This window comes from Mesoplodon bidens, assembly GCF_964165515.1.
Source record: "Mesoplodon bidens genome assembly, chromosome: 5".
NCBI lineage: Eukaryota > Metazoa > Chordata > Mammalia > Artiodactyla > Ziphiidae > Mesoplodon > Mesoplodon bidens.
This window is the reverse complement of record NC_138161.1, coordinates 2625786-2647185: the sequence shown is the minus strand read 5'-3', so window position 1 is coordinate 2647185 and position 21400 is coordinate 2625786. Positions and strand designations below refer to the sequence as shown.

General features: G+C 48.2%; 1 protein-coding gene across 6 annotated transcripts in view; it reads left to right on the top strand.

Annotated features, from left to right (window-relative positions):
- Positions 1–21400, top strand: part of TRAPPC10 (trafficking protein particle complex subunit 10) — a 91779-nt gene that overhangs the window by 47354 nt on the left and 23025 nt on the right. For all 6 annotated transcript variants that reach the window (XM_081235852.1, XM_081235849.1, XM_081235854.1 and 3 more), the window contains 9 exons: positions 1405–1516; positions 3978–4225; positions 12129–12275; positions 12881–12995; positions 13979–14055; positions 14834–14925; positions 17231–17371; positions 17677–17789; positions 20298–20812. In XM_081235852.1, coding sequence (XP_081091978.1) covers positions 1405–1516; positions 3978–4225; positions 12129–12275; positions 12881–12995; positions 13979–14055; positions 14834–14925; positions 17231–17371; positions 17677–17789; positions 20298–20812 — 1560 coding nt within the window. The remainder of the gene's footprint in view (positions 1–1404; positions 1517–3977; positions 4226–12128; positions 12276–12880; positions 12996–13978; positions 14056–14833; positions 14926–17230; positions 17372–17676; positions 17790–20297; positions 20813–21400) is intronic.

The following is a 21400-nucleotide window of genomic DNA, read 5'->3' as shown; positions in this document are numbered from 1 at the left end:
GCTCAGTAGTTGTGGCGCACGGGTTTAGTTGCTCTGCAGCATGTGGGATCTTCCCAGACCAGGGATCGAACCCGTGTCCCCTGCATTGGCAGGCGGATTCTTAACCACTGTGCCACCAGGGAAGTCCCAACTCTTTCTCTTTTAAGAAGAAAAGTCTTAAGAGAACAAAGGGATGTGTAATAGAGTAGTTTGGGGAAGGACACCTTCTTAACACTGCAGAGTGATAATAATGTTGCTCTTAGGATTCCTTGTTCTTGTTCACCATGTTTTGACTGAAAAAGTGTAATTTTATATTTAAACATCACTTGTATATTAATCACTGAAGAAATAACACACTTTGAATAAATAAAGACCAATTCTCATTAGAAATTTTGAAGTTTATCTCTGATGTTTCTGTCTTAGTGGTATTTGGATGATTTTGGTCACATAAGGGAATTTGAATGTGTTCATAATTCCCTGTATGATTGACCAATGACAGATCTTTCAGATTTCCCTGTCTCTTTACCCTTCTAGCTTATTAAACTTATTTTTTAAGAGTAACAAACCAGGAAAGAGGGAGTCTAAATGAACCCAGTGGTGCTGGTTTAGAATCAGTGTGAACCCATGGTTGGATAGCTGCTGGCTAGATAGTCACAAATACAGAGGTATGTGTACGTGAGGCTTAATACATGTACATATATTTCCTTGCTCTCTCCTCTGATGGGGCCTAGAAAGAAATGACACCTCAGTAGCAATGAACAGACTCAGTGCCAAGATCTTGGTTTCTAAACTGCATTCTCCAATCAGAGGTGCCAGGGCTCCTGTGGAAGTGGTTGATTCCAGGGCTGGTGTAGGGAAAATACAGTATCGTGTAGAACCAGAAAGTTAAGAGGTGCACAAGAAAGGTGGAGGTCTGTCAGAAGAAGACATGCACCACTTCCATGAGCCCCCTCAGTGGCCAAAGCGGGAGCAGTTTGTGCAACAGGATAACTACTAAGAGACTTGGGTCTCAACCCGTGAGGTAAAATTCATATCCATGAGTCTATATAGGTATAAATAAACAGGTAAATGGAGGAGAAGGTTCTGCTCTTCCATATAGTGGAATTCTGATGAAAAAGTGTGTGTCTGGGGGCCAGGGAAATACCGAGGACAAGAGGCTGATGACCAGTCAGGCCCAGTCTGCTGGTAGGTCACGCAGAGACTCCGGGGATCACGTTGGCCGTTCCCTGCTTCTTTCTGGTCTTCTCTCTCTGTGTGCATAAATGTTGACATGTGTGGTCATTAAATTGATCTCTTCTTGGTATAGCACAAGCGTTATTCATTATGCTGCATGCTTTTCTCTGTTGTAATCTTTCATAGCTACTTGTTTTAAAACACTGATTTATATTTTTGCTTTTTTTTTTTTAACTTGTTTTGGGTAAATAGGAGGAACTTGCCTTTGTTTTTGAGATGCTACAGCAGTTTGAAGATGCCCTGGTGCAGTACGATGAACTGGACGCTCTGTTTTCTCAGTACGTTGTCAACTTTGGTGCTGGGGGTGAGTAATGAAGTTTTAGAAACAAATTCTTTTCTCAGCATAGCTTTCCCCACTTTTGAATAGTATGGAAGCTGCTGTTTATTTACCTAATGATTAAATCATCTTTTGTTGTTGTTTTTTGAAAAACAGTATGTACAATATATTCCCATGGTTCCTATAGGAAATGAAGTGAGAATTAAGAATTAGTCACTTACACTTGTAGAAGAATCGTGAGTAATGAAAGTGTTTAAGGAGTTGTTTTTTAGATATGAAGTGTCATTTCTACAACCGACAGCTGGCTAGTGATGCTTCTGATTCTGTGCCTCCTTGCTAGCATAAGAGTGGGAATCTTTTTCTTCTGTTGAGAGGTTGTCTTTGTAATATTCGAGGGTTCATTACAGTGAGTCCTACATGACACCATTGTAAAGGGTGTTCATCTTGCTTTTAAACTTTTAAAGGATGTCTTAAAGTCTTCTAAAAATACAAAACTAGCACAGTGACCCACATACAAAGAAAACGTTTATAATTGTGCTCACTGTTCTTTGCTTGATATTTATTTTGAAGGAAATGGCATCATATTATCATGACCTTTGTCTGTAGCTTGTTGTTCTTACTAACAGTCCATCACAGGCATCTCTTCAAGCTAACAGATCAGGTTCTAAGCTATTTCTGATAAGAGCTGCAGAGTGCTTCACGGTGTGGATTCGTTAGACTTCATTCAGCCCACTGGTGCTGGACATTTGGGTTGTTTCCGCTCTTGCTACCACAAGCAGTGCTGTGATACACATCTTTGTTGGGGCTTCTTTTGAGAACCCTTGTCACAGTGTCTGAAGAAAGGCATGATTCCAAGGAGCCACCGTAGTGTCTGCTGGGAGACCCGTAGGGAGTGAGGTGCTGGGACAGTCAGCGTGGGCTGTGGACACCGCCCTTGTCCTGGGAGTGATGAAACGTCTCCCACTGAGTCCCACTCCAAAATAGTTTTTATGCAGTTCAGGTTTGGATCTCCTTACTTTGCTGAGATACAAACATAAGCATATAACCAAAGCAAAGTATTCACCAATTAAGTTTTAAAAATTTAGAAGAGGTAAAATTCCATTTCTTATATCTTACATATCCATATTATACATATATATCTCAGATAGCTCACATGTTTCTTACACTATATTTTACATAATTTCTTTGTTCTCTCAGTTTTAAAATAAACCTGGGGCAATTTAAAATCCAAAAGTAAGCCTGGACCAACTTTAGCAGCTAAATAATATTGCTCATTTTTGTTCATTCATACAACAGATACTTCCTGAGAGCCCACTCTGTGCCAGGCCCTGTTGTAAATGCAGTAGGGAACAAAACAAAATTCCTTCTTTTATGGAGTTTACATGAAGGGGAAACAGAAACAGAAAAACAAAAGTGTGACTTAAAGTCAGGTAGTGAGACCAGTAAGTGTGGCCTGTGGAAGAGGACACAGGTGCAGGGGTAGGTGACGGTAGGTGCTGTTTAGTGTTAGACAGATGGCCTGGGAGGCTCTCCGAGGAGAAGCCTGACTGAAGTGTGGGGGGAGCCAGGAGAGCGCTGGGGGTGGGGGCCCCGGCAGAGGGACCTGCTGGGGAGGGGGCCCAGATGGGTGGGGGACACCTCACTTAGTGGGCACTGAATCAGCTGAGTCTCAGTTCAGATCAGTAAAGGATGCTCTGCTGCCCTGGGCACTTCAGACACATAGTAACGTCAGCGTGCCAGTGTCGAGCCACTTCCGGGAGAGAACGTAGAATTAGATGGCGTGACACCTCTCCTTTGGAGTGAGAAGCGTAGATTAAAAATTTTCTCATAAAGGTCGAGTGACTTGTTATTGTAGATTCGTATATTTGTTTTAAGACCACATTTGAGTCTTAGGGCTGTAAGTTAACATCGAGGAGTCTTACTGGAAATGTTTGACAGAGAATCTTTCCCCTCCGCTTCCTGCTACCACGTCTGCCCTGTGCCTGCCGTCCCTTCCTCTAGGAGCGTGGCTCGGGTATTGACGTGGTTGAGTTGAGACAGGCGTGGGGCTTAAATAGGTCTGGAAAACTGCGGAGATGAAGGAGGATGAGCCGCACAGCACGCTCAGCATGCTCCCGCCCGGGCCTCGCCCCTCCTCCTGGGACCGGCTGACCGCAGAGCCTGAGGTGTCCCTGACCCTCGGCCTGGCCGTCTCTGATTGCATCCTGACCTGCTTAGGACCTTCTGGGCCTGGTACGGCGTTGTGCCCCGTGGCCGACGTCCTGTCCCTTAGTGCTCATCACCAGGTGCCAGGTACCCAGTGGGTGTCCTTGCGGTCACCACCCTTTCCCGCATCCCTAGACGGGGGTCCCCGCAGACAGAGGGGTGGGCCGGCGCTTCTGGCCTATCCAGTAGCTGAGCCGCCTGTCGGTCCACGAGGGCTCACGGTCCTGTGCAGTGAGGTGGAGGGATCTGCAGTCAGCGCCTTTCACGATGTGTGTTTGTTTAGATGGTGCCAACTGGCTGACTTTTTTCTGCCAGCCGGTGAAGAGCTGGAATGGATTGATCCTCCGAAAGCCCATAGATATGGAGAAGCGCGGATTGATACAGAGGCAAGAAGCCACCCTGTTAGATCTGCGCAGTTACCTGTTCTCTCGCCAGTGCACCCTGCTCCTCTTCCTGCAGAGGCCGTGGGAGGTGGCTCAGCGCGCCCTAGAGCTGCTGCACAGCTGTGTGCAGGAGCTGAAGCTCTTGGAAGTGAGTGGTCTCTTTTCCCCATTTACCCGCTTCCTGACTGTTGGCGTAGAAAACGCGGAACCTTCGATCCCAGGCATTGAACTGTATGTGCTTAGGAAAGAGTTTTCCTCTTGTGAATGTCCTTAATTTTTACCATATTATTTGCATACTTACTCTTTACACTGATGAATTAATTGCTCGAAAATGTAATTTCTGCTCTCAACCCGGTGGAGCTCACTCACGTTGTCCCAAAGCGAGCCTGTTAGATCACTTTCTTTTTGAGGTAACTCTGGCTTATTCTGTGGGAGCTGGTCTTCACCGATAAAGATTAATTACCTGGTGGACACACAGAATGAGGTTTTGTAGGTAGACGTTTGTTTTATTTCAGAACTGTCTTTTCAGATAAATGATTTTGCACATGAACATGCCGGTAACAATGTGAGTGATACACAGCAAGCTGTGCCATGTTAATTAGTAGCACGAAGTTTAATGGAGGTACGTTATGAATACGTGTGTGCATGTGTGTATGAAAGAAACCCAGTTAGCGAGGCTTTAAGTTGTTTATTTATAGTGAAATATTTGTCTTTATAGACTAATATCCCTCAGGGCTACTGAACTCTTTTCTTGCCCATAGCATCATAAACATTTTAGTGAGGTAAGGGAACTTTAATGACTGTCCAGTCTGAGGGTTCTCACCTTTTTTGTTTCAGTGACCTCTTTACATGGAAAAATGCACATACAGAATGTTACATATAATTTCAGAGGATTCATAGGCACCCCCATTCCCTGGTTAAGAACTAAGTGGATGGTCTGATTCCATTTTATAAATGAGGAAAGTGGGTCTGGAAGTGGTTAGATGACTTATAAGTAACATAGCTAGGCACAGAATCAAATCCTCCAAGCCAGGCTACTGTCCTTTCTGTCGTGCTCCACACCAGGGCTCGCAGGGGCACAGTTACAGAAGACCCAGGGTAACTGGTGGTAGGGATAGTTTTCAGGTTATAGTAATTTCTGTTTTGTGTTCCCTAGAAAACTAAATAACAGGCTCAACACTTAGTTTGAAATGACCTTAAGAGATCTACACATTTTTTTTTTAAAACCCAAATGAAGAGAAACTGTTTTAGTTAATTTCTAAAGAAGAGATGCCTAGCCTAGCTGAGTCACAAACTTGAGAATTTAAGACTTTTTATCAAATTGTTTTTTTTCCTTGGACATCTAATCAATGATTATGAGGAAATAATTATGAGGAAAAATAACATTTTCAACCTTGAGATGATATTCTTGTGGCTGCCTGTCACCGACTAGATTTCGATAATCTGCTTTGGCTACTCCTATGTAGCTGTACAGACTGGGGTGAGCGGGGGCTTTGCTTCTTTAATGGGGCAGGGCCGCCTGTGTTCATGGGTGCCTAGAGAGTTTACTGACTTAGAGATTTTGTCTTGTTACTGGATTGGGGAAAAACATGGGATGTGTATTAGAGTCCAAGCAGTTCAGCCGTGGCACTTTCAAATCCGGGTCACCCCAGGAGGGACTTTTAGGACGTGCACAGATGGGGGGCAGGTGTGGGAAAGCACGGATGGTGGTCGGAGCCAGCCTCTTCAGTGCTGGGCCCAGCCGGTCACAAACTCTCTTTTTCAAATTCTTTTTCTTGCCTTAGATGGTTGACTAGTCAGTCAACTGCCAGGCTGCAGAGAGGAGAGGGAGCACCAGGGGGTCTCTGGCCCTGCAGGAAGGAGCAGGGTGCCGCCCACACTTCTTTCTCCTCCCCCCGGGGACGGGGTACACTCAGCTCCCAGGCAGGCGGCCGGGACAGCCAGTGTGGATTGGATGCCACTAGCATCTTTGCCAGCCGTGTGTGGGGACAGTGTCCTACTCATTTGCCGTGCAGTGGGTCACCTGGCTTGGCCTGTGTCCTGAGTTCTGTAGAAGTCGCTGGAATGGGTCAGTTTTTACCCTCTTGGCTGGAAAGGGAACCGAGTGAGTGGTGGCGGGTGGCGTGAGCGGGGAGGGGTGAGCGGGGCGGGGGCAGCGGCCGGGACGCCTGTCCTCCAGGGCCGGCTGCCCGGTGCCTCCTGCAGATCCCATCCCGGCTGGCGCTCTTCCCTTTCCTCGCTCCCTGCGTGAAGGCGCTCCCCACATCTTGGCGCTTGTCTGCTTCTGCTGCAGAGCGAGCAGGGTGCTGAAGTTGGGGAGGGAGCCACACTGTGGTCCCCTCCTCCCCGAGGGAAGCCGTTCCCTGTCCCCCTCGTGCTGTGTGACCGTGCCCCGCTTGGTGTCCCCTGGTGTCAGGGCAGCATACGGGGCAGCTGGGCCCGTTGAGGTGCCTCCTCAGCCACCGTTGCTGATCCCGGCGGGCGCCTGGCATGCCCTGGGCGTGGCGCTCCTGTGGGGCCGCCTGTCCTGTGTGCTGTGCTTCAGAGGTGCCTTGCGCTCTCGCCCCAAGCTTGGCTCCTGTCCCGAGTCAGGCACCCTTTGTGAGGGGCAAGCTGCAGGGTGACAGTGCAGCTCAGAGGCCAGCAGTATGGGCCCCGAGCAGCCCGCTTGCACGGGACGCCCCCCACCTTCCTGCTCGGCCCTGCAGATGTGCGCCCAGCAGTGGCTGCCTGTGGGTCGGGGACCCACGAGGTGACGCGAGTTCAGGGCGGTCAGCCCGTTGTCATCCTTCAGGCAAGTGAGGACACTCCTTACTGGCGTCTTCTTGGCTCTTTCTTTCAAAAGATGACACTGCAGAGGGCACGCAGGGCTTCACACACAGAATTCTTCTCTCAACTTTCTCAACCGAAATTCTTTCTCTAGGTAGTTTGGGGGCGGGGGGTTGTTAACATCTTAAGCTTTGCAGTTGGCAGTTAACCCGAGAAGTTTATTCTTAGAGTTTCTTTAAATTTTTACGGAAACAATGAAAATTCAAGACTCAGAATTGTTTACTTTTTCTGTACATTTGATTGTACCCTCAAAACTAGACTCATTTCCTATGTCTGGCTAGCTTTCTGCTGATTGTTCACAGTCACGTCCACGGCCAGAGGCCGGCATGGAACCTTGGGTTCTGCTGCACAGGGCCGGGCAGAGCCGCGCGGGCACATAGGCCAGGGCGTCAGGCAATGCGCAGGCTGAGCCAGTACGTGGTTCTTCTAGGGTTAGGCTACGCTTGTTCATCCTTTTAAAGCCAAAAGCCTAAGTATTGCAGCTGTCTTGTGTGTTTCTCATTGTAACATTTCTTCTGCAGAAAATGCTGTGTGTGTTTGCTCTTGTGGCTTGTAAAGCATGCCCTGGTAACTTCCTGGTTGGCTTATCAGTTGATTTAAAGTATCTTCTCTGAGTAGGAGGCACTGTGGTGGCCAGATGCCAGCTCTGGGGTGGGGCCTGGAGTCACACCGCAGGGGTGTTACCTAAGGCCTGGGGCCAGCTCCCCAATTGCAAATGTGTGAACATGGAAATTGTACCTACCCGGTACAGCTGCTGGGGTCAAGGAGTAACACCTGGAAAGTTATGTCAGTTCTGTGTGAGCTCCAGTGACTCCATTACAGAGTATTTCTTTTTGTCTGCAACATTTAAAAGGTTCCCCCCCACCCTTTACCAAAAGTTGAGTATATTCTCTGTATAAATTTGGAAAATACAGACAGATATATAGAAGAAAATGTCATTGCTTATTCTAAAGCAAGAGGTTCCCTTTTTGGTCTGTGGCCTTTCTGTCTGGAGAAGAGCTGCTGTTTATCTAATTGGTCCTGTTTCAGACATTTGGATTGTTCAGCAGTGTCTGCAGTTGCAGGAGTGTGTATCCTTGTACACATCTTTGTGCAGCACATTCATACCAGTAGAATGGCCAGTTCAAGGATGCATGTGTCTTTAACGCTTTTAGTGTACATTGCCAAATTGCCTTCCAGAAAGATCTTCCCATTTTTAGTTACACTAGCAGTGCTATTTTCCTGCATCTGTGGTAAGAAAGAAAGAAATTTCTGTGTATATTTTGATCTTTACCAGATTGGTAAACGAGAACAATATAAGGAAGATATTTTCTAGAAGGCCGTTTTATTTCTGTTAACAGTGACTGCCCAAAAGATTTCTGTTTTAATGTGTTCGCCTCAGTACTGACTTGTCTTTTATCAGCTTAGGTTCTGATTATGTTCACAGACAGGGCAGGCCAAGAGGGATCGGGACTCTCCAGGATCTAGAGACAGGCCAGTGCCGTGTATGAGAGGCCACTGCCCCAGCTGGCCGTGTGAGTGGGGCCGTGTGGGGTAGACACTCCAGGCTGACCCGGAGGGATAAGGCTCGCCACCCAGGCCTGCCAGCTGGCATTGCTATTCCAAGGTTCAGGCCCCGCAGAGGACAAAAGCAGAGGTGTAGCCCAGGGGCGTACCTCGGGGTCGTCGCGTACTTGCTGTGTACCAGACACTCTGCTGGGCTCCTCCCCACGTGGATAGGTGGGGTCCTTGTGGGACCTGGAGCCCTGAGGACCTGAACCGGGAGAGCAGTGGGAGCCGACAGGAGGAAGTAGCGGCGCGAGGCGTCAGCACCGGTGAGAGCCAGTGGTTCGCAGGAAAGGGGAAGGCGTTCGAGGAGGAACTGCCCAGTACCATTCAAGAAACAGTTGCTTACCTGCTGGGCACTGTGGTAAACACAGTGGTGGGGGAGAGGGCCCGCAAATGCGGAAGAAATGGGTCCCACCCACCCTCAAGAAACCCACAGCGGGGCGCGTGGGGCCAGCAGGTGAGCAGGCTGTCAGCGCCCGGGGCCTGCAGACGTGGTCTCGTGTGAGCTAGGCTTTCAAAGGTTCATTCATTCAGCAGTTGTTCGCTGAGCACCTGTTTTGTGCCAAGCAAGCATTTATTCTAGGCGCCGTGTTTTTAGCAGAGAGCAAGACAGACCACCCCCTGCCCTGTGGAGGAGCTTTGGTTTTCACGGGCTGAGTCAGGATCCACCAGGTGGACGTGGCTTGGGCGGCAGGTGCAGAGAGAGTAGAGTGTATTTCAGGCAGAGAAACTTCACTGTTACTTAAAGAACTCCGAAGGAGCTTCGTCTTGCTGGGACTTAAGGGGTGAGGCAGGGCGTGGAGGTGAGGCCCCAGAGGTACTGGAGGGGAGGGTTTGAACGGGTACGTCATCTGGAGGGTTGGATTGTATTCTGCAGCTATTGGGAAGCCGTCGTTGGGTTTGGAGCCGGGGTGCGTGCCAGGTGTTAGGACCTGGAGGTGGAGGCGGACAGAAGCGAAGGGCTAGGAGGAGGCGTGGGGAAGAGTCCGAGGAGAAGCCGAGGCCTGAGCCCAGGCGCTGGGGTAGAGCCTGGGTACATGAGGTGCAACTCACTCGGTGAATACACGGTTCCGAGTCAGCCGAGTCTCACACGGGCCACGAGTGATTATTATTCTATGAAAGATAAAACAACAAAGCTTCTGCAAGATGATATGGGAGAGCATCCTTACGTCCTTGAGGTTACCAGGTGTTTCTGAAACAGGCCAGAAAGGCACTGGCCATAAAGGAAGTGCATGGCAATCAGAGCTTCTCTTCATCCGTCAGCACCACGGAGCGGGTGACGGGGCAGCCACGGCGGGGGTGACGGGGCCGCAAGCTGTGCGGTCAGGAAGGGCTCTTGCTCAGGATATGGGAAGAGCTCCTGCAGATCAGCTTAAAAGACTGACGAGTAGAAAATAGGCAAATGAAGCTATCCAGATGGCCAGTAGGCATATTGAAAGGTGCCCCATCTCATTAATTATAGTGAAATGCAAACTGCCACCCCAGTGAAGCCCCCCCTCCCCACCCCGGTGGCTGAAGTGGAAAGACCTGACAAGTGTCAGTGACGGGGGAGGAGCCGGAGCTCCCTCCTTGGCGAGGAGAGTGGGAGTTGGCGCCACGACTTTGGAAAACGGTTCGGCGGTGTCTGCTGGAGCCAGACCTGCGCGTGCCCTGTGCGCCGGCAGTCTCCCCCCAGGTCTGCACGGAGGGTGTTCGCAGGTGTCCAGGAGACAGTGCCGGCATGCTCGTGGTGGCGTCATTTGTGACTGCTAGAACCGGAAATAACCCAAATGTCCATCACGTACGAGGGAGACGGTGACTGCCATCTGTTCAGACAGCAGACTGGCGTCTGGCGGTGGGAACAAATGAACCCGGAGTCTCATGAGCGTAAAGATTAGCTGGAGCGGTCAGACACCGAAGAATACCTACCTGTTGATTTCGTGTACAGGTGCAAGAGGAAGCACAGATGTTGTGTCGGGAAGCATGTGGCGGCCGCGGCCCTCCAGCGGGGCGGCCCCGTCAGGGTTCACGTTAGGACGCTGGGTTTTTCAGTATTTGGCTTATATTTTAAAAAGTAGTTTTAGCAAAAGAGAATGAAAAGAATGCCTTTAATCGTATGCTTGGAAAATGGTAAAGCGGCTCTTGCCGTGACCAGTAACACTGATAGCAGAAGAAGAGAGAGGCTCGGAGAAAACTAAAGGGCGCATGATAAGGAATCAGTTTTAAAAAGACTGTTGTTCACGAAGGAAGTTGTCCAGAGGGACCCGGAGCCCATGGAAAGGCGCCCGCACCCTTCCTGTTAGGGTGTGCGAGCTGTGAGACGCCCAGCGCGCCGCACGGTTCCGGCCGGGGCTTGGCCCTCGCGCGGGGGCAGGGTTTGCTCTTTGCCAGGTGCAGGCAGCCTGGGTGTTGGGGTGGGCGGCCTTCCCAGGGACACGGGCTGCCGCTATCTGTAGACGTGTGGCTCCTGGGTGAGAACCTTGTGGGCCGTTGGCATCCTTGTGTGTTTGTTGGAGTGCGTGCGCCCACCTCGGCTGCGCGCCCTGCGGAGCTCACCTAGTTCAATTGCAGGGAGGCACGTGCTCTGTCCAGGGTCCCCGAGCTGCATCCTCCCGACCAGCTGTCTGTGCGTCCCTTTGAGGGTGCTCCACTCTGGGCAAGAGAGTCAGTTGTACCACTTGATGAAAGTTGCTTCTGGTCATGTAATTTTTTTTCTATACTGCTTTTTTTCAAAGGATCTAAGCAGTTTGTCTCATTTTTCAAAGACTGGGCAGTTTAGCGTTTATAGGAACATTAATAGCATTCTCTGTTCTCTCCAGTTGGTGCCACGTCCTTTTGTCTGTGCTCAGGGTGTGTTGAAAGAGTCTTCTGACATAAGTCAGTCTCATCAGCTTCTGCGGCTCTTCCCTTGTCACCTGATGTAGCAGCCAGCACCTCTTACTTTCCCACTTTGAGCAGGACTAATCAGCGTGTCTCACCAAAGCTAGGACGCCAGTTGTGAGATACCTCATGATAGTAGTGCCACCAAGAAGACAGTCTGCTCTGAGTGTTAAGAGGCTCTTAAGATGACTGTGAGGCATTCCTATGTCAAAAACACTGAAACGTAGAAAGAAAGTCCATTTTAGAATCAATCACATACAGTAGATGCTTTTGAATTTCTGATAACATTTTATTGTATCTCTAAAGCAACAGGTGCTCTTTTTTACAAACATGATTACACTTAAATAATTAATAGCAGTTCCTAAATGTCATCTAATATTTACTTAATATTTATATTCCTAGCGTTGAACATGATCTTCTGACATGTGACCAAGTAGTCATCTGAGGTCTTACTAGCTTCCCACCGTCACCTTCTATGCTCTTTAAACGGAGAGGTGACCAGTGTTCAGAAGTAGACTAAGTGATGACAGTCGGCCTTTTTGTAGAGGCTGCTTTTGTTAATACGCTTTTAAAGTACGTGACTGCAAGTTACATCCCTGCCGAGTCACTCAGCATCATCAGAAATATGGCACCAAATAGTGTACTTGGACACAGATCGCTGCTTTCCTCCCATAGGTGGACTGCTGTACAGGTCCCGTTTCTCTTTCCTGTAGTTTTGCAGAGACTGGGTAGCTGCTTGGAGGGGCAGAGGAGGGTGAGCGGGCGCAAGTGCTTCCCCCAGCGCTCTCCTCACACGCCCGCGCCTGTGCCCCCAGGTCTCCGTGCCACCCGGTGCCCTGGATTGCTGGGTGTTCCTGAGCTGCTTGGAGGTGCTGCAGAGGATAGAAGGGTGTTGCGACCGGGCACAGATAGACTCAAACATCGCCCACACCGTGGGTCTGTGGAGCTACGCCACAGAGAAGGTAACTGCCCCAGTGCAGATGTGAGCCTCGGCCGGGGCTCTGCCTGTGGGGCTGGGGGACGGAGTTAGCTGTTTGGAGAAGTGCTGCTCACTTAGTCCCTGCACAGGCAGCTCTGGCTACTTCAGGGTGCATCTAGGAGCAGCATGGATGCAGTCGTTCCCTGCCGGTATCACTGTATCTGGCAGACGTCAGGCACTCGCTGCGCTCGCTGCGCTCGTGCTGAAGGAGGGCTTCTGCTCCAGGAATGGGTGGGGGGACAAAGCAGGGTGAGCGTGCAGCCGTGTGCAGAAGTGCAGAGAATGACCCGCGCGCAGCAGGAAGGCCTGCTGGGGGAGGGGCTGAGGTGGGGCAAGCTTGGGAGAGCATGGGCGAACAGCACCAGCTGGGAGTGACCAGCGTCAGAGCCGCTCTGAGGATTATTATGTAGAAGGTTTGAGTTTGAAATGATCCCAGTAAGATATATTTTCACATCCAGATGAGAATCATTTGGATAGGAAAGCTAAATTTCTCCTAGTATTTAGATGGTTTTAACTTTATATTTAAATTTGTAAATTCTCTGCTGACTCTTATGGCAAATTAATTGAAATTTGGGGTTATCTCAACAGCTAAAGTCCTTGGGCTATCTGTGTGGACTTGTATCAGAACAGGGACCTAACTCAGAAGACCTCAACAGGACGGTTGATCTTTTGGCGGGCTTGGGAGCTGAACGGCCTGAAACAGGTACTTTTTGAGATGTCCCTGTACATGTGGTGGAAAGCAATGAGAATGTAGGCTGTAAGTGGCACATATAATTTGGGTCCCGCGATATAATTACTCACCATTTGGGAAATTACACTCATTATTAGCTGACCAGATTAATACATAGGATATTTTACCTTTTAATAGCGTAAAGAAATGTCAGAAATAGTTTAAGAAATTGTGGGACTTGCCTGGCGGTCTGGTGGTTAGGACTTCGCGCTTCCACTGCTGGGGGCGTGGGTTCCATCCGTGGTCAGGGAACTGAGATCCCTCATGCCCATGCGGTGTGGCTAAAGGAAAAAAAAAGAAAGAAATTGTAATGATGCTTAAAAATGTGTCTGAGTTTCTTGTAGGCTTAAATGAGCTGGTCATGCCTTTTTACAGCCCACGTGAAGTTTAAATGCACCAATCTTCCTCTGAAATACAGATGATTATTTTTCTAATGATAGGGCCAGACAAATCCTTTTATTGAGTAAATTACCCCTAGGTAATAAAGCACTTTGAAAGGAACGTTACTAATTCTTTTAGGTAGGAACACCGTGATGAGTATGATTTAGCAAAACTGTTGTGGAAGTAGAGCGTACCTAATGGCCTGAGAGGCCTCTTGCTGGATTGAATCAGTTTGTCAGGGAAAATGCCTTATGTGTATACTACACTGTTTCCACCTGAGACCACATCAGATCATTTTGGAAGTAATTTAATTCATTGTAGGATTTGTAACACATACTTAAAAAATTCTAGTCTCAATTAAAGATAAAAGTATTACTTGAAGGGTTTAGACTATTTCATGAGTAAATTAATTAGACAAGAATGTAAGTAATAACGTAGTTTCAGTTGGCATGGGTTGTTTGTGATTTCCATAAACATCAGACAAAGCCCTTTACCTGTGACATTTGAGGCACAATGTAAACTCATATGACTGGACATGATGAAGATGAATAAGGACTCATTTCTTTCTGTTTAAGCCAATACTGCTCAGAGTCCGTATAAGAAACTCAAAGAAGCGTTATCATCAGTAGAAGCTTTTGAAAAGCACTACTTAGTAAGTATTACAAATCTTTGCTGTACCCACGGCAGAAAGCCCCTCTCTACTAGACTTTGCTACTTTGTGACCTCTTGAGTTGGGAATGAGCTGGTATTTGGAACCTCCTTCTTGTTGGCCTTTGAAGTTTCTTTGGTACCCTAGGGCGTTGTGCATGAAACCTGGAATAGTTGGTTTATTGGTATCCATGGGCCATAATTAGGCATAAAAGCATCTTTGGATATTTATAATTTTGTTCACAATGGTGTTGCTCATTCAGTAGAACAGAAATTGTGAGAAAGGATGGTGAATGGTTTTCTGTGTACAGAGGAACAGTTTGAACCTGAACAGAGCTATTGTCCTTGATTTTAAAGGACTTAAATTTGGACAATCTTAGAAAGCAGTGCAGTAGAAGCTCGGTGGACTGTCTGCCTTCCCGAGTCACAGTTAATTCAACAGCATTTGACAGTAGTTTGTAATACTGTCTCTGTCATCCGAAATGTGAGAAAAATATTTAAAATGTTACCCACAGATGGAAAATACTTTGAAAAAAATTATTCTGTGCCTGCTGAGTTCACGTTTCTTTTATTATTATGATTTATAGTTTATGTACAAGTTAATGACTTTGTATAAATCACTCTTACATAAAAACTCAAATAACACAAAACGAGATACAAAGTAAAAAATTACGTTATATTAATAAGGAAGTCTTTTGCTTCAGCCTTGGGTAAATAAATGTCGGATTTGTCTAGCATTAAATTTAAAGTACAGAATTATTTGGTTCTTTGCTTTTCCGCAGGACTTGTCCCATGCCACCATTGAAATGTATACAAGTATTGGGAGAATTCGATCCGCTCAGTTCGTTGGAAAGGATCTGGCAGAGTTTTACATGTAATTGATTGTGAACTTTTCTTTGAATTTCAGACATGTCACATGTGTAGTAAGAGGCTTGTGACGTAGGAGTTAATATGAAGTGTACATAACTTTGTAGAACAAAAAATGTGAACTGTTAACCAATCATCATTTCTTAAGCAAATTTCTTTGAAAACCAGAGTGAGTTCAGCTTATTACCCTTAATAATTGTTACTGATCTTTGTGTTTCTTTCATCTAATTAATTTAATGAACTTATATGAAAATATTATATACATGTAGATAATGTTATATGCGATACATAGTATGTGTTCTGTAGCATTTTCTCTAGTTGCTGTTGAACGCCTCCTCAGAGGATTGAAAGCCTCGAGGTCAGTGACGTGAAGCACGTGATGTGTCAGGTCCGTGAGAGAGGGCTGAGCCGTGCGTGCTTGTGAGCTGGGGTGTGCAAGCACTGTGTGCATTTCTGGTCTGGCTCCGGCTTTGGAATGGATTCCAGAGAAAAGACTAAAAGCGTGGCATATCTCTCACGCGTTTGGTAAAGAACCCCTGCTGGCAGTGTAACTGCTAGTTCAGAGCTCTGGGAAGAGGTACAGATTATGAGGGAAAAGACGTTCACATTTCCTCAAGAGAAATGTGTGTTTGAAATGGTATCTTGAAATCTATAGTCAGTCATTTCATTAGATGAAACAAGAAAGAATAATTTACTTTAACTGATTGCAGGGCTCCGAGGGGATTTGTAGATCATCTAAGTGAACTTCCTAGTGTCTCAGGTGTGGTTGGAGCAGGCAGTCAGCTGCACCGCTGAGTAATGCTGGGGCTGGAGGTCGGCTCTCCTGAGCCTCCAGCTAGTGTATCTGATGACTAAATCAGTAGCCATGTCCTCAGGTGCTGAGAGCTGAGGCTTGGAGCTGCAGTGGGGTGATGCTGCCCTGCTAACTGGAGACTTGGGTCCTGGTTCTGGCTTGACCATGGACTAGCCGGGTGACCCTTGGCCTGGGTCTACGGGGACTGGATGACAAATGGCCTCCCTTCCAGCTCTACAGTGTAAGAATCTTTGGCTGGAGATAGTAACTGAAGAAGTATATAGAAGGTTCTGACCCCTTTGAAAAATGGGGGAGGACTTCCCTGGGGCACACTGGTTAAGAATCCCTCTGCCAATGCAGGGGACACAGGTTTGAGCCCTGGTCTGGGAAGATCCCACATGCCGCAGAGCAACTAAGCCCGTGTGCCACAACTACTGAGCCTGCACTCTAGAGCCCGTGAGCCACAACTACTGAAGCCCATGCACCTAGAGCCCGTGCTCCACAACAAGAGAAGCCACTGCAATGAGAAGCCCGTGCACCGCAACGAAGAACAGCCCCCGCTCGCCGCAGCTAGAGAAAGCTCGCACACAGCAACGAAGACCCAACGCGGCCAAAAATAAATTTATTTTTTAAATTAAATAAATAAAATATAAAATAAAAAATGGGGGAGAGGACCATAAAAGGTCTAGAGAAACCGACACATGTAATTGATAGGTTTAAAATTTATTTGAGAACTTGGGAACTCTCACTGCTTCAGAAGTCAGCCTGGGATGTTGTCCCAGGATGCTTAGAGAGCGAGTGCTTGTTTGGTATTGGCCTTCGTCCCGTGAAGTCAGTAGCCCCAGCCCTCTGGGAAAGGCCAGGGCATCCATGTTGTCACCGAAGCTTTGGCAAGCTCTCATTAATTGGGTTTTAAACTTTGTTATATTCTGATCGTCTTGAGGGTTTAAATTTGGGTGATAAGTGTTGATATTTAAATTCCTCACAGTTCTCTGTAAATCTTTGAAACCTGCTCAGCACTTCTGCCTGAGTTTCCAACTTGAGTCAACTCCCCTGTCGGCTGGCCTGTGTAGACCACTCTGTGTTGGCCTGTCTTCAGCAGTTAGTATGGCCCCGAGCCCAGGTTTCAAAGCTTCCTCCATAACTAGTTGTGTACCTGTGGACAAAGCCTTCCGCTTTCTTCACGCTTGGTGTTCTTATGTCAGCTTGCAATCGTGAGTGATGCCCTCACGTTCTTATCCGGAGATTCAACTCTGAAGGCCCTTTGGCTAGTGTAGGATGCTGGGCAAACAGCGTGTGTGGGATTCTCAGCCGGAGCGCATTTCTCAGGTCCAGTTAGGCGTTCCTGATTTCTTGTTCTTTCTCATATGGGGGGATGGTCAGAGAAGGACTGTCTGCAGATGGCACCAGTTTCCTGGTGTGGGGTTGTCAGGGGCGGAGAGCAGGCTGTGAAAGGTTATGTCTGAGTTTGTTGATTATCACGACCCATAATGAAAGCTTCTGTTTGTTCATTTGCAAGGAGGAAGAAGTCTCCCCAGAAGGCAGAAATCTATCTTCAGGGAGCCTTGAAGAATTACCTGGCTGAGGGCTGGGCACTGCCTATCACACACACAAGGAAGCAACTAGCTGAATGTCAGAAACACCTTGGACAGATTGAAAAGTATCCTTTAAGTTGATTGAATACGTTCATGAAGTAGGAGGCTTGCTTTCTCTTTGTACGGCAGCAGCGCCCACCATTGAGGGTTTAATGAGTACCTGATAAATAGGAGAGAAAAGCCTGCCTTGACACGCGTACTGTGTTGGATAGAAGCTGCTGCGTCGTCAGCGTATCTGACCTCTGCTTGAGTTCCTAACACCCTAGAGAAAGGGGAACACCTGTCAGGATGCACCCTCTGGGGACTGGAGGGGCTGTGTGCACAGTGCCCCAGCGTGTGGTCCTCTCAGGCCCCTTGACTCTGCACTCAGCTACCTTCAGACCAGCAGCCTCCTGGCCAGCGACCAGCACCTGACTGAGAACGAGCGGGAGTACTTCTGCAGAGAGATTCTCAGCTTCGCCAACCGGCAGGCAGACAGCCCAGGTGAGGCTTGTTTTCAAACATTACTATGAAAAATTTCAAATGTCATAGAAGAGCAAAAACGATGATACAGCGTGTGTACTCTATACTGACCACCTAGATTCAGCGGTTGTTAACATTTTGCCGGGTAGCAGACGTGTGTCTATATCTTTCTTTTTTCTTTTTGCCGAACTTCAGAGCAGCTCCAGACCCTGGAACAGTGTAGCATCTTCTGAAAACAAAGGTGATCCCCTAACCACCCTGCCCACAGACGGACAAGGTTCTAAGTCGGGCTACCCAGTTAGCCCCTCTTCAGATCTCCCCCATTGTCTTGAAAAGTGTTTTTACACATGATTTTATATTCAGAATAATTGGACTCTACTAGTCCAGTCAGGGGTCACACGCTGCATTTGATGGTTGTATCAGTTCTCCTTTAACTTAGAACAGTCTTTGCATCTCATTTTCTTCCTCTTTTCCAGACACTGACCTTTTAAAATACAGCAGCTTTATTGAGATAGGATTCACAGCGTGTGGTATAGGACTCTGTGGCTTTTGGTGTCATCACAGACATGTGCGCCCGCCCCACAGTCAGTGTCAGAGCATTTTCATCACCCGAAAGAAACCCCACGCTTATTTCCTCCCAACCTCCTCCTACCACCCCCCATCCCCCCAAGTCCCCGGGAACCACTAATCCACTTTCTGTCTCTGAAGATACGTGTTCTGGATATTTCACGTAAATGGAATCATACAATATGTGTTTTGTTGTGACCAGCTTATTTCACTCAGCACAGTGTTTTCAGGATTCAACTATGTTGTAGCGTGTGTCAGCATTTCATTCCTTTTTGTGACTGAATAATATCACGTGGTACGGATGGACCACACTGTGTTCATCCCTTCAGCGGTTGTTTGACAACAGGGTTGTAAGGCACTGACTTTTTAAAGACATCGAGCCACTTGTCTCATAGGCTGTCTCACTGTCTGAAGTTTGTTGAGTATTTCCTTATGGGAATGTCCGACAGCAAGGTAGATCTCAAAGCCTTAGGTTCAGGCTAAATGTTTTGGCAGGTATACATTAAGAATTGCCGTGTAGTAAGATTAACTTTATTGTAATATTTAGCTTCTCATGTTCAGTTTATCAGGAAGAGTATTTATTTAAAATAGCCACTGTCTTAGTCAGCTCGAGCTGCCATAACAAAATGCCTCAGACTGGACGCTTCAACAGCAGGTGTTTATTTTCTCACAGTTCTGGAGGCTGACACCTGAGGTCAGGATGCCAGCAGGGTGGGTTTCTGATGAGGCCCCTCTTCCTGGCTTGTCCCTTCAAGGCAAGGGGTGGGGTGGAAGGGAGGTGGAGAGAGAGACTCAGAGAGAGGGAGGGAGCGGGAGGGGAGGTGCGGGGAGAGATGGGGGAGAAATGGAGAGACTCAGAGAGAGGGAGGGAGGAAGGGAGGGGGAAGGGAGGTGGGGGGAGAGATGGCAGGGCTGTGTGGTGCGTCCTCCTACAAGGGCGTGCATCCCTCGTGACCTCATCAAACCCTGACTCTCTCCCAGAGGGCCCACTGCGGGGTAGGGCTTCCACTTAAGAATTTTGGCGGGACCACATTCAGTCCATAGCGGTTGCTAACTGCTTGAAAGCCAGTGTTTCCAGAGGTTTTGGCTTTGGGTTGCTGTGGTCGTTGCCTGCTGGGGTGCGCGTCACGCACATCGAGCCATCTGCGTGGGTTTCTCAGGGGCAGCGTGGCACTGATTTGTGTTTTAGAGCCTTTAATGTGCCCAGACTGGTCACTGTAGAGCTGTGTGCCGAATCTGCTGTGTGTGGCACGTGCGTGAGACTGTGCAGTTACGCTTCTCCTGCCAGCTTTCCGTGGCGTCTCTGTGAAGAAAATATTCCGTGATTGTCCCTGTTTTCTTGTGATTTTATGGCATCAGTCTCGGCACCACCTCACCTACCGGTCAGTCCAGTGGCCTTGTGGGTGTTCTAGACACACCAGTGCTTGTGGAAAGGAAGTTGGAGGATGCAGTGGGTTCTCCCCTGATGGTGCCTCTGGGGCTGGGGACCTGCTGCCCTCCTGGCTCCTCCCTTCACTGGCTGGCCTCACAGGGTGGCACACACCTGGGTTCATTTCCAGATGCACAGGGAGGTTTGGGCATCTCTACTGGAGAATCTTTCTGTGCGTGGGGAGGTGATGGAATCCCCTGAAACAGCTCTAGGAATTGGACTTTACAAACCTTGTTTTGAAATTGAGGAGTTAGTTGACCTGTGTTTCTCTTGGGTTTGCCAAAACAGGAGTTAGAAACCTTAATTCTTCAGGTTTTATGATTTCCAGGAGTTATCTAGGCGTGTGTTTCTGTTCTCTTTTTGACAAAATAACTCTTTTTGGTGTGTGAAGATGGCGCAAGGTTGGGAGGGTCTGAACCATCTCTTTTGCACGTTATTGCTTCCTGCAGGCCCAATGGTGGCCCAGCCCTGCAGTCTCTGCAGCATCTGGCAGTGTGACTTAGGAAGTAGAACATGGCACTGTGTATTTACAGGTCACAAAATAGTACTCCCTATGCATTCTTTTGCACAACTGCGAGATCTCCGTTTCACGCCTCCCAATGCTGTGGTCCACGTGGGTGGCGTCTTGTCCGTGGAGGTGACCGTGTGCAGTCAGATGCCCGTGCCTGTCCTCGCGGAGCAGATCGCCGTCAGCGTCCACTTCAGCGTCGAGAAAGACAGCTACCGGAAGACTGCCGAGTGGCTCACCAAGCACAAGACGGCCAACGGGGTTGTCAGCTTCCCGGCAGAGACCTCGCCTTTCCCCACGTCTCAGAACAGCCTGCCCGCGCTGGAGCTGTGCGAGGTGTTTGAGAGAAGTCCTTCCGACAGTTCCTTGCACACAACGGGGATTATCTGCAAAAATGTCCACATGCTGCTAAGGAAGCAGGAGAGTGGCGCGTCCCTGGAAGCGCCCTCGGGTGCCGCTCTGGAGGCTGGGGCCCACATGCTGAAGCGCACCGCTGTGACCCTGGAGCCAGGGCCCAACGCAATCACGTTCAGGACTCAGGTGTGTGTCGGGCGGGGGGTTTCTTCAGGGGAGGGCGGGAGCGGGTGGCACGTGCAGGAATCCTCTGAAGGAGCTGGGAATCCAGTAGACATCTCTGTCCTGTTAACCTGACTTTGATTTTTATCCTTAAAGAAAAACAGACTGATGTTTTGAAAAAACCTTTTGTACTTAAATAATTATAAGGCAGTTGATAAATTTTGAATGAAGTTCTTGACATGGGTAATTATTTGTGTTCTCACTGGATTTAGTTAGACTTTTTCCCTTTGTATTAGAATACACCCTCATTTGCTAAAATGAGGAAGTTTCAGAGAAGATGGCACTTTCACGTGAAACTCTCTTCTCCTTCTGTGGCTGCATGGATGGATGTCCAAACAGTTGTTTCTGCCCTGCTCCGATACAGATCTTCCTCCAGTGCAGCGGCTGCTGCTAGTTCCACTGACCCAAGAGGCCAGTGGAAAGTACAGCTCTTTGCCACGTGTGTTTTCAGTCTGGTCTCAGAGCAGGTCTTAAATTCCATGCTCCCTGTCTCCATTAAATACCTTTTCCAGAAGAGAAAGCCACAGATAAAGCTTATTAAATTAAGAATGC